Source organism: Choristoneura fumiferana, chromosome 14 (assembly GCF_025370935.1).
Source record: "Choristoneura fumiferana chromosome 14, NRCan_CFum_1, whole genome shotgun sequence".
Lineage (NCBI taxonomy): Eukaryota > Metazoa > Arthropoda > Insecta > Lepidoptera > Tortricidae > Choristoneura > Choristoneura fumiferana.
The window spans coordinates 5,287,314-5,299,300 of record NC_133485.1 but is presented as its reverse complement, the minus strand read 5'-3'; the positions used below and the strand labels follow the sequence as shown (position 1 = coordinate 5,299,300).

Sequence of the window (11,987 nt, the reverse complement as noted above, 5' to 3'; positions counted from 1 at the left end):
ATTTTAATTTCGCCATATTTTTGAGTGTACGTAAATGTAAATACAAGTGGTCGTTTTTTTTTCGGCGTACTTACATTAAATTTGTCAATTTTACCATGGGACAAGATTTAGTTTTCGACTATATTCAAGATGCTCAATTTTCCGTGTTGATGTATTTCAAATTGTAATTTTTCTGCTTTGACGTATAATTTCGAGTTGTCCATTTTCCATTTGCACTAAATGACAGTAAATCATTTATTTCATTCATTCTCCTTTTGTGTAATCAGCTATTTTTGTAACTGTGTGTGTTATCATTCACAACTCTGGTGGAACTGCACAGACTGGTTTAGGGGGCAAATTTGAAGATTGTGATATAAACAAATGTACTGTTGTAATTTTTATTTTACTGTAGTACACCACAAAAATCACTTTAGCACCAAACATTGCATACAAATGTACAAAATTGTGCCTGTTCATTGATCACACCCATTGCTTAGGTAAATAGATGTAAAACTACAAAACAAAAACTATTACAAAATAAATAATCTCAACTCATTCATTTGTCATTTATAAGTTGTATTTACAAATAATAATGTGATTTCCAAAATAAAATTACACATGATTGATTACTGTTGCTATTTCTAATAGAGTAAATAAAATCTTGGGCAAAAAACAAAACCTGAATAGGATTTTGAAAAGGTCCTATAACCTACCTATTCTATTACAAACAACAATTAATATGTTTTTCATATGTACGTATAACTGGCTGACTTCAAAATGCAATAAATTAAACTACGAAATCGTGAATTTTCCGTATTAAAAATTGGTAACTTAAAACTAGCAGTGGGCAACCATAATAGGCTAATTAAAAAAAACAAAACTAGATTTAATTGACAAACCCATTACGACGGAAAGGTATTCAAAAATAAAACATCGAGGAGTAAACTCAACCATCGCAAAAGCTTTACCCACCTAGTACAAAATAAAAGTACGTAAAATTAACATTTGACTTTAAAAATAAAAGATGAATCTCTATCAGAATCCTTTTCAAAACCCCAATGCTTACAGATCGGTTGTCTACATAATATTTATCTACTTAATTCTATATTCTAGCTTATTGTGATAGTTGCCAATCGTAAACTTTGATTACATTCAGCGGGTGGGAGAGTAGCAATACATTTGGGTTGCCATTGCCAACCATACTATTTTCATTATTCAAATCCTTTTTTTCGAATTGTAGTTGTCAACCCTACTATACATTATGTGCCACTGAAGTTTAGTAGCAGAAAGTGGCAGACTTTATTTATACTACGAAGCTTGAACTTCGTATCGTGCCGCCCCGCTCACGCCAATATCATGTGATGGGAGAGTAAGAGGAACGGTATGATAAGAACTTCGAATTTCAAAGTTAGCCCTCACATTATGTCGTCGACATAGTCAATGTATTCGCTCAATGTAATCAACGCTTTAACCCAAAAAATATTTTAATAGGTATACTTTTTATAACTGTAATACATTTTGACTGTTACTTGATGCTAAGGTAAAGGTCAGCATCATTGATTGTCAGCATACTAGCGTTTATTGAGAACAAAGATAGCGTGATGCTTCCCGATGGTTTACTTCAGTGTGGCATGATATCGTTGTAGGTAATCGTTAGGGCCTTTAATATAATTTTCCCAATGCATTTATTATATTGAAATAGTTCCATGAAGGCAAATGGCAGTGATCGTGACTCTCACATAAAGGAGTAGGAAAAAGATGAAAGAAGAACTTACTAATTTACATAATAATATACGAAATAATAAGTCATCGTTAAAAAACATTTACGTACAAGCTTTTTTTACTTCTACTTGTTACATAACTCTGTACTTGCATTGTCATGTAAGTAAATTAGATTTCCGTACCAAAGTCAAAGTTCAAGTTCTTGCCCGACCATCACCATTTATCAGATTATTCTAATTGTCACCGGATTTATATAAATATGCTAAATTTCATCTCAATCGAAAATGGTTTGCAAATTTCCTAACCACGACTTACAAATAAAGTAAACACACATAATAACATTGCAACTAATTGCAAGTTGATAAAAGGCTGTAATTATGTTGCCATACTCAAGCAATTTACGTCAAAAATGTGTTAGTTGGTACAAAGTAGCATCCGCGTTTATTTTCTACTCTTTTATGTGGGAGTCTAATAACTGAGTATAGTTTCCTAAATGATTAAATATATCGTTCGACAAGTTAATGGAATATTTCTATTTATTTGAAACTTTGACCTCTTGATCTTAAAACGTACGTACAACTCTGTGACAAATTTATATTTCGACGGAACTAGCCCCCATCCTAGACATTTTTCATACGATTGTGTCCGACTCCGCATACCACAGCTTTGTGCAATGATCAAGAGTACAAAACGTTACATCTAAAGAGCAAAAATAACAAATAGCTTTGTATGAGATTTGAATACGAAGTCAGTATGGTTATGTCCTCAAAGTTTTCGCTGAAGTAAAGAACTGTTAAGGGTGCATTTTAACTGAAGGTAAGCGGGGATTTGCAGAACGGACGAAAGAGCATCAGATAACAAAGAGAATGGGAAGTGAACGTAAAGTTGATTGAAACTACGAAACTACCTATTCTCGGTGTCATTTATATCGGTATATATATAATAATATCTATATTATATACTGCAGGGCACGGTCCATGGTTTCCATGCGGGCCCGGTGCGAATTTATTGAAGTTCTCAATGTTTTTCTTAACCGCAAAGCTCTTGGTAAATTCAAAATGTAATTTTCGCACATAAATTGCGAAAATTTTAGCTACGTGAGCCCAGAATTCAAATCACTAGAGAGGTATACCATGACTTTGTACCCAGTGTTCTAATTATTTGGCAGTCATTCATTATACACGAATGATTACCAGTAGTAGGAGTACTTGGAATACACCGGATTGAAATGTGATTAGTGGATTGGCAAGGAAGAATCCGCTCCGCTATCCAAATCACATACAAGGTATTATTCCACTTAAAAAATCAACAATAATAGCATATCATACTACAATAATATCACTGTACAAGTTTCAAGTTAACTGATTCAACATGTATCTACTTTTTACTAGGAAGAAAAAAGCCTGAACACTCGTATTTGGCTGTACATATTTTTAATGTACAAAATTTCAATAACAATGTTTAGCTGGTTTGGATATTAGGGTACCTAGAGCAAATCAACACCCATAAATAGAAGTTTCCTATTATCTATTAGTAATCTAGGCTAGTTTTTGTACATGGTATAAATTATTAAAATTAACGGATCATTTAGTATTATTATGAGTACACACCTAACCTACTCGGTGAACTGCAATTGAGTGTTTATAGATTTCGCATTATCTCCACTTTGACCGTATCGAACTCTTTGTAGTTGACTGTCCCGGAGCGTAGTTATTATTTCTAGGCGGCCAAGTTACCTCACTAGTCATTATTACGCTGTGCTATTTATTAATCGTCACACTTATATTAAATGAGGGTGCTCGTCGTGAGCATTCATAAAAAGCTGAGATTCAAGCATGCCAGCACTGAATAATGTCAAACAGTAAGCGCGCCAGTAATAAACACAGAGGTACCATCAGTCAAATATGAGGTCAACCACTCTACCACCCTAAAGTTGATAATCGTTTGCATGTCATAAAAAAACATGGCCAATAGACGTGTCTGTTAACTTGAAAGTTCGAGTAGCGACATTCATTTCATAGGAACTTGTTTAAAAATTATCGGCGTAAACCTGTAATTGGCTTTCTGTGTGTATTGTTATCTTTAATCCGTATGTAAGCTGTTGGTTCTCCAGAATAAATAAAAAAAAATGATAGACCGCTCATTTGGCTCATGGTACCTACTGGCTAACGTGCGCGCGATTGAATTCACTATCTCATTCTACCCACATCCTAATCCTTTTAACAGTGAGAGTCGGTGAAAAATAGACAGACAAGGCCTCAGGTCAATTGACAACTTATGAGGTTACAGATCTAGTAAATGTCCCTCGTATTTTGTCCGATAAGTTCGTATTTAGCTTCAGTAAACTTCAGTAAGCTAGTTGAGACAGCAGGATAAATACGAACTTTACCGACGAAATACGATGGCAAACCATTATTCACTACCATACCACTGTACTAATCCGAGGGTGATGGGCCTTAACAATATCACTTCCGGAATACCTATTAAGTATTACGAAATTTACTTACAGTTAGGATGTATATTTTCACTTTATAGCTACATATTTTAACAGACATAAAAACGAAATATATAGCGAATTCAATTGGCAGTAAGAGATCCTCGATTTCATAATAGGTATCCACAAACTATAACAGAGTAGCTAGTTACATTCGAATTTAACCATAGTTATGTTAATGTTTGAATACAGAAGACGGATACATAATTCTATAATATTTCAACGATTATTTCAACTATCTACTTACCTACATGATTTCTGATTATGTAACTAATTCCTAGTCAATCAGGGGCCTTATTGTTTAGCGGACTTGAAATCGCAATCGTTGTCACCGCTTCTTTGTGTCAAGCGTTATAGCCTTATAGGAGGGTAGAAAGAGACGATGAATGCGACCGCTAGCGCCAACGCGTTAGACCCGCTGGTCTACTAAGAAATTCGAAAATGGAAGTTCGTGTCGTTCCGTCCGTCTGAGACTTATACTATTTAATACGAAAGTGAGGTTTTAACGGCACACTTTTCGTTCATCAAAGTTTCACGGCACACCAGTTAAAAATAGCTAAGAGCGAGTCGGACTGGCCTGTATAGGGTTCCGTACAGTATACTCATAAATTCTGTAACACAACGGACAGCGGAGGCTTAATAATAGGGTCTCGTTGACACCTTTAGGTACGAAACCCCAAAAGTAACGTAAATTTCCTCACTCAAAGCTATTCATGGTTTGAATGCAACGTACACTTCGCGGCAATCGCGGCACACCTAAAAAAAAATACGCGGCACACCGGTTGAAAACGTCTGCATTAAACAATGCGGCCCCTGTTGTCTACTTACGTCAAGTTTATTATGTACAATAGAAGCGTTTAACTCGCTGAACTTATGGAATCGAACTATTTGATTCCTGATCCACTATAGAACTTTCTCACAGTAAGTTTCGTAAATAATTCCCTTGTCAAGCAATGCGATTTCACTACGCGTTTCTGGGAAAAGGTTCCACAGTTGGTCACGATTCGGTCGATTCGATAGTACATAGGTAGAGACCAAACAGTTGGAGCACTATATAATAGTAGTTTTACTCATAATAATACAATTGTATGCGTAAATTAATTTTCGTGCCACTACGGAAAACTTTCATAGAAATTTCAACTACCATCGTTAAGGTGTCCCAACTTTTTGAACTCCACCTATACTGTCACGTTGCGACCGAGGCTCGGTCGGGGCGGGCCCGGGCAGGGCCGCAGCGGGGGTGCGGAGCTAGAGGCAGGCGTGGGGTTGTGGGTGCACCAGCGCGGCCAGAGCGGCGCCGCGTGGACCCCGCGCGCCAGCAGCCGCGAGCGCTGCGTGTCCAGCCGCAGGTACACGTCGGCCTCGGCGGTCGTGGCGCGGTCCGACCACAGGCGCTCGGCCAGCGCGGCGGCGCGCGGCCACACGCGCGCGTCCAGCCCGCCCGGCGCCAGCTGCTCCGTCCACTGGCAGGCCGCGCCGCCCTCCACGCGCCACGCCGCCGCCGGCTCGCCCGCCGACGACGCGCCGCCCCCGCCCACGCCTCCGCCCGCCTCCTCCGCCCACGGCCGGTGCTCGTACATCTGCTGCCACGAGCGGTACGGCCCGCAGTGCCCGTCCGAGCTGTCCCGCCACGAGCCGAACCCGCAGTCCAGGTACCAGGCGTCCACGTGCGAGATCACCGCGCGGAAGCCCGCGTCCAGCACGGCGCGCGACTCGGGCCAGCGCGACGCGCCCCACACCTGTACGCCGATCCGCTTGGCGTCCAGCCGCTCCAGGTACGGCGAGCGCGTCAGCCGCGACGACCACAGCAGCGTCAGCTCGGGCGCCTTGCCGCCGTTGGCGCGCTCCAGCGCCCGGTACGCGCGCCGCGTGAACTCCAGCCACAGCTCCATCGGGTCCGTGTCGTTAAAGTGCTGCGTCCAGCAGCGCTCGGACACCTCGTCGCCGCCGAGGTGGAACAGATCGTCGACGCCGGTCAGCTGGATTATCTCCGCGTAGATCTGCTCGAGCAGCGAGTACACGTGCGGGTTGCGCGGGTTGAGCTGGCCGCAGGGCGGCTCGCCGCAGTACACGCTCCAGGGCTCGGCCTCGACGCAGTGCGCGAGGTGTCCGAGGCCGGCGGCGGCGCCCCAGGCCCAGGCGCGGCCCACGTGCGCCGGCGTGTCCACCTCCAGCAGCACGCGCACCCCGCGCAGCCGCGCGCGGCGCACCACGGCGCGCACCTCGTCCGGCGTGTACACGGCGCCCGCGCCGTACGCGCCGTGCGCGGCCAGCTGCGGCGCGCTCGCCAGCCGCAGCGGGAACGCCTGCGAGTCGCTGGCGTGCCAGTGGAACGTGTTCAGCTTGTTGGCGCCCATCGCGTCCACGGTGCGCAGCAGCTCGCCCACCGGGAAGTAGTTCCGCGCGGTGTCCAGTAACAAGCCGCGGTACTTGAAGCGCGGCGCGTCCTCGATGGCGGCCGCCTCGAGCACGAGCAGCGAGCCCGCGTACGGGTCGGCCCAGACCAGCTGCGCCAGCGTCTCGAGGCCGTGGCGCGCGCCGCAGAAGCTCTGCGCGGTGATGTTGGCCACGAGCCGGCCGGCGTGCGGGCCGAGCGACAGCTTGTAGCTCTCGTCGGTGTCGAGGCGCATGCGCGGGTCGCCGGAGCCGTTGACGCCGACGCGCACGAGCACGGGCCGCGGCGGGCCGGCGGCGCCGCGCCGCGCCTCGCTCACGGTGCGCTCGAGCGCGCGCAGGTCCTCGCGCATGAGCGCGAACGCGTCGCCGAGGTGGTCGGTCACTTCGGGCGACGGCGAGGCCAGCACGTGCAGCGCCAGCCCGTCGGCGCGCAGCGGCACGGCCAGCGTGGCCAGGCTCACCGGGCCCGTGGGCTGCGGCCACAGCTGCGTCGACGCGCACAGCATGTTGCACGTCGCCAGCGACTGCAACGTCGTCGACTCCGATACGAGCAAGCGTTCGCATCGATCGTTGCGGCATATCCAGGTCCATTGAGGCTCGTCGCCCCTGAAAAACAAAAGAATGCTTTGATTGAAACAGGCAGCAGTATTACGGGCATTTTCAAGAAAATACATATTATTTTTTAATTCGTGTGTCCTCATATCTCGTGTGGCACCCGATGGCTTATGAGTTTCTGTTCACACTCTCGTGGTGAGGTCACGTTCTTTATGATGTCGTTTGACTCGTGCTCAAAAGACCTCTCCAGAAGCCAGCGCTGCGCCAGTTGTTATTGGTCTTTCACATTCACTTATCTCTCGTTTCGCCACTCGCGTGCGTGTGTAATAAATACTACATTCAGCAATCTGCCCCTTGTGCTGCCGGCAATAATTTACTCGATACTACTGCAGCAGGATCGAGCTAGAGTGTTGTGTTTGCATATGCATATACCTATACCTATGCGATATAGGTATATACCTAGTGCCATCCAAGAAGACGCGTGATTTTGGCAAAATTAGACATTAATGACATTGTAATAAGAACCATACGGCACGCGTCATCGTGAATGACTCTACCTATACTGCCTTACCACTCACTTCGCTTTCGAGTTTCGGCAATGGCAGACGTCGAAATAATTACAGCGTCCGCGGTGTCTTTTGACGATATAGATAACATAATTATGTTCGATATTTAAAAAGATATTAAATACAAAAAAAGAAAGAAAAAGAAAGTTCATCGCAGAAAATTGTGGATGATAATTATCTGTCCATCCATCGAAACATTGCATTGTAAGTAGAAGATGGAGCAGAATGTAAACACGCACTCCTTTGCCTTCCGCACAAAAAAAAACCGCTCTTTGGGGAGCACCAAGCATCGCGAGTGGCAATGGCATGAGAAGTATCGTGTTCACACTCGTCCTGTCCACTTTCCTGCTGAATTCAGCTGAATGTAAATCCGGCATAAAGATTGTGATAGGTACTGACGAGAGGCCCACACCCGCGAACTGCATGCGAATGCATGTAAATGGGCTAAAGCTTGGTCCTAGAATGCCGTCATTATAGCGACCGTAATAGCGGTGAATGACGTCACTAGAACGTTGTCTATGTAAACAAAATGGCGCGGTTTCCTAAGAGCGGTGTCAATGAGGGCTATCGCGTATGACCACTAGAGCGCTAGTGAGCGTGAGTCTCCGAATGTCAAACTCATAGATTTTGGGTGAGCTACGCGGGTTATTATAATTAGAATGTGAATGCAATATCCGAAATTAAGACAAATATGCGTTCGGGGCAGAATGTTTGTGTTTTGAGACAGTGTCTTCAGAAACCTGTCCTCAAACGGGACTATGCAACACTGTGCTGCTCGATATTGGCACGGTTTAGGTGTAGAGCACGCCCGTAATAACAGCTTTGAAAGCCATACCTAAAAACAACCAACAGCGCCATCTAGTGAGACAACGATGATTACGCTCTCTAAGAGGAGGAGGAGCGGTATCAAAAGCTTAAGAGACTGATACTGACGAGTACATGGTGTGTAGCGGGCGGCGCGCGCGCTCGTCAGTCTGCTGCCGCCAGTAGAGCAGCGCGGCGGCGGTGCACGCGGCGGCGGCGAGCAGCAGCAGGGCGCGGCGCAGGCGACCCACGCCCGCGAACTGCCGCCCCACGGCGCTGCGCCCCATCGCTTCGCTCCACGTCACCATCTCATCGGTTCTTCACCTGGAAACAAATATGCTTTTGTTATTTATTTAAGGAGAAGCAACAGCTAAAAACACAATATAATAAAATGTAGTGTGAACAGCAACACAACCAATTACAGGATCCCACAGATAACTTATAGTTTAAGATCCGAACTTGAAAAGATCTTCACTGGTCTAATAATAGAATGAAACTTATTTTATAATAAATTTAGTATATTAGAAAATACATTACAAATGGATTTGCGAAAAAAATCCTGGACATGCTATTTTTAATTATTTTTCAAAAAATATTTTTCATACATTTTTGTTGCATCATTGAGATAAATATTTTTTTATGTTAACTTAAAGTATAAAACCTATAGAATATGTAGACGTTGGGTTTGCTATTGTTTACCTGGACGAACTACTGGGTTGCCAGGTATAAACTCAAACAGTTATGTCGATGCCAGTTACTTTCACTTGATTAGATAATAGAACAAAAATTGTTTATCAACGTAACCGCTGTTTCATTGTGAACACGTTGATATAGGGTTGTCTGCATTTAATTAAAAACTATTAAAAGTTTTAAAAAAATAATTGCCTGTCCATGATTTTTTTAGCAAAACCATTTCTAATATATTTACTAATATACTAAATTTATTATAAACTACATTTCATTCTATTATCAGACCGGTGCAGATCTTTTCAAGTTCGGATCTTCTACTATCGTGGCACTTGACTTGGCGTTGTCTATTCGCGTTGCGCTATCGCTCATCCTAGAAATGAAATACAGTACATCTCTTTCGTACACGCAAATATTTCGGTGAATATGTCAGTGAAGCGCCACCGTTACAGAAACATTTGTTTTAAGTATTTTGCTGGCTGTACTTTTGTTGACTGTACTTGCATTGCACTGTCATTCAATCTAAATATGTACCTACACTGAAAAAAAATGTTAGGTTGGACTCAAATACATAGTTAGTGTTGTACCAAATGTATTAAAATTTGGTAGATTTAAATTTCGGTTCTTTGTCTGTACTCTACTCTCCCTGCACTATATACCTCAATCTTTTTGTAAATTATCACATTTTCCACATAATTCATCCAACAACACAAAGGTAAATCCAACAAACCAAATATTTATTCAATGAAGGTAATACCAAATTTCAAATTAATCCAACTCCAACACCGCATTTATGATATTTTTGTTAGCAGACGATTCGCAAACAACTAAATCAGCGGACGAATCAGACTCAAAGTGGAATTGGTGTCGTTATTCATCCATTTTAGGGTACCGTAATAAAATAACCTCGAATTCGATGAACCGAAAAACCTATCCATCCGCTTTTACCAATGTAAATGTACCCGTCATATTTAAAAAAACTGTTTAAGTAAATCTACACAAATATACGTACCTATGTCAGTAATCAAAAAGCAGTTTTCACTTTCACGACAATTTTAATTGATTGATTCGTGTTAATTTGCCCATATCAATGGACACAAAACGTTTTGCCTTGTTCCTCCGCCGCCTCATATAGCGACCCCATTAATTTGTTACGATTTAGCTGCGTTAATTTATCACTTTTAATTGATGTTACGATACGTTATTTCACTATTTTTTTTACCAACTAACCAGTGTCTAATATGAAGCATCTTTTTTTTAAATAATTAAACATTAAACCACTTTAACACTTTTCATTTTTTTTAAACACTAACGTGGACCAAACCGGATTAACGAAAGCCGATTATTGCTCACTTGAGTAAACGTGCATAATTCTTATGCACATTGAAACAAAAGACATTCTGCGACCATTCTTGCATTAAAACAAAAGAACTCCACATTAAGATACCTAATTGTTCTGAAATCAAGCGTAACGACACAGTTTTACAATACATATGTATAAAAGCATCTCCTGTACAGTCAGCGTCATATACGTCATATACGTAGTCAAGATCATCAAGTACTTGGAAACATACAGAGAGTCATTAACAGTGACTCATTCAAAGCGGTCAAATTGTTCGAGACATTCATCGTGTACTATGAAACATGCTAATCGCCAAATACTATATCAAGCCGACATTAGTACCGTAAGAGACCGTAAGTGACTTCCACAGCCCCACTGGTAACCTAGCAGCCAAGTATCCAAAAGTATGGGACATACTAGAAAACTGAGCTTTATTCTAAATAGTATAAGGTTTAATCTCGGGTTGAGTGCGAAATAAATTAACACATTATAAGATTCAACATGGCCTGCCTGACGCGTTTCAAACTAAGCTCATCTCTTCGAACTTTTTGTTTTTGACAATCACCGAGAAGAGTACCAACCTTTTTCGCTAGTATTGTTCATTCTCCACAGAGACAAGCGACCACGAGTAGATGAACCACTTTCACGACTACGAAAACGACGTTTTTTATATAAGAGGGGGCAAACGAGCAGGGTCTCCTGATGGGAAGCAATCACCGCCGCCCATGGACAGCTGCCAACACGAGGGGTATCACAGGTGCGTTGCCGGCTTGAGGGCTGTACCGCTCCGGAAACACTGACGTTGTTGAAATTGTAGTTAAAATATTTTTGTGCAAGTTGTAAACGCTGTGCTTTGTATCTCGGTGTAAGTGCAGGTTTTTTAGCAGATATTCTATGATGTACTGTACACTGCTTTCATGAAAACGACGTCTTATTGTTGATTGTGACATTCCGAATTCTGTAGACAGACTGGTTGAATTTACAAAACGATCGTTCAGAGCTCGCTGCACTAAGTATCTATTCGCGTGTCTTTGTCCTCGCCAGTCCTCGGTTGTCCGACGTGGGCGTCCACACGTCACATGATCTTTAAGACTTCCTGATTCCTCCATGATCTTTCCATCTATCGATATACCAAATTTCTCTAAAATACAAACTTTCTTTCTTTCACGAAATAACATATCTTACGGACGGCTATTAACCACCAATTATACTACTAGATTGACCATTTTACTATTTCGTTTCTAAGATCGATAACGAAATATAAATATTTCCGATAAAAATTGGTTTCTATTTACAAATGTTTAAAAGTGAAACCAACTTTGGTTCAAAACTGCGTGATTGCCGTCTTGACTGATTTTCCTATAAGACATCACGCGTAAATTCGAAAGTGGTAGAAATATAAATTACTCGTATTATAACCTAACACCAAAAAGTTGGAAAA

At 42.7% G+C, this 11,987-nt stretch overlaps 1 protein-coding gene across 1 annotated transcript; it reads right to left on the bottom strand.

Annotated features, from left to right (window-relative positions):
- Positions 1 to 363: 363 nt before the first annotated feature.
- Positions 364 to 9,146, bottom strand: LOC141434801 (probable beta-hexosaminidase fdl). Its single transcript, XM_074097244.1, has 2 exons — positions 8,647 to 9,146; positions 364 to 7,198 (listed from the first exon to the last, which is right to left on the bottom strand). Exons 1-2 carry the CDS (start codon positions 8,823 to 8,825, stop codon positions 5,374 to 5,376), a joined length of 2,004 nt encoding a protein of 667 aa, XP_073953345.1. The 5' UTR covers positions 8,826 to 9,146; the 3' UTR covers positions 364 to 5,373.
- Positions 9,147 to 11,987: the final 2,841 nt, after the last annotated feature.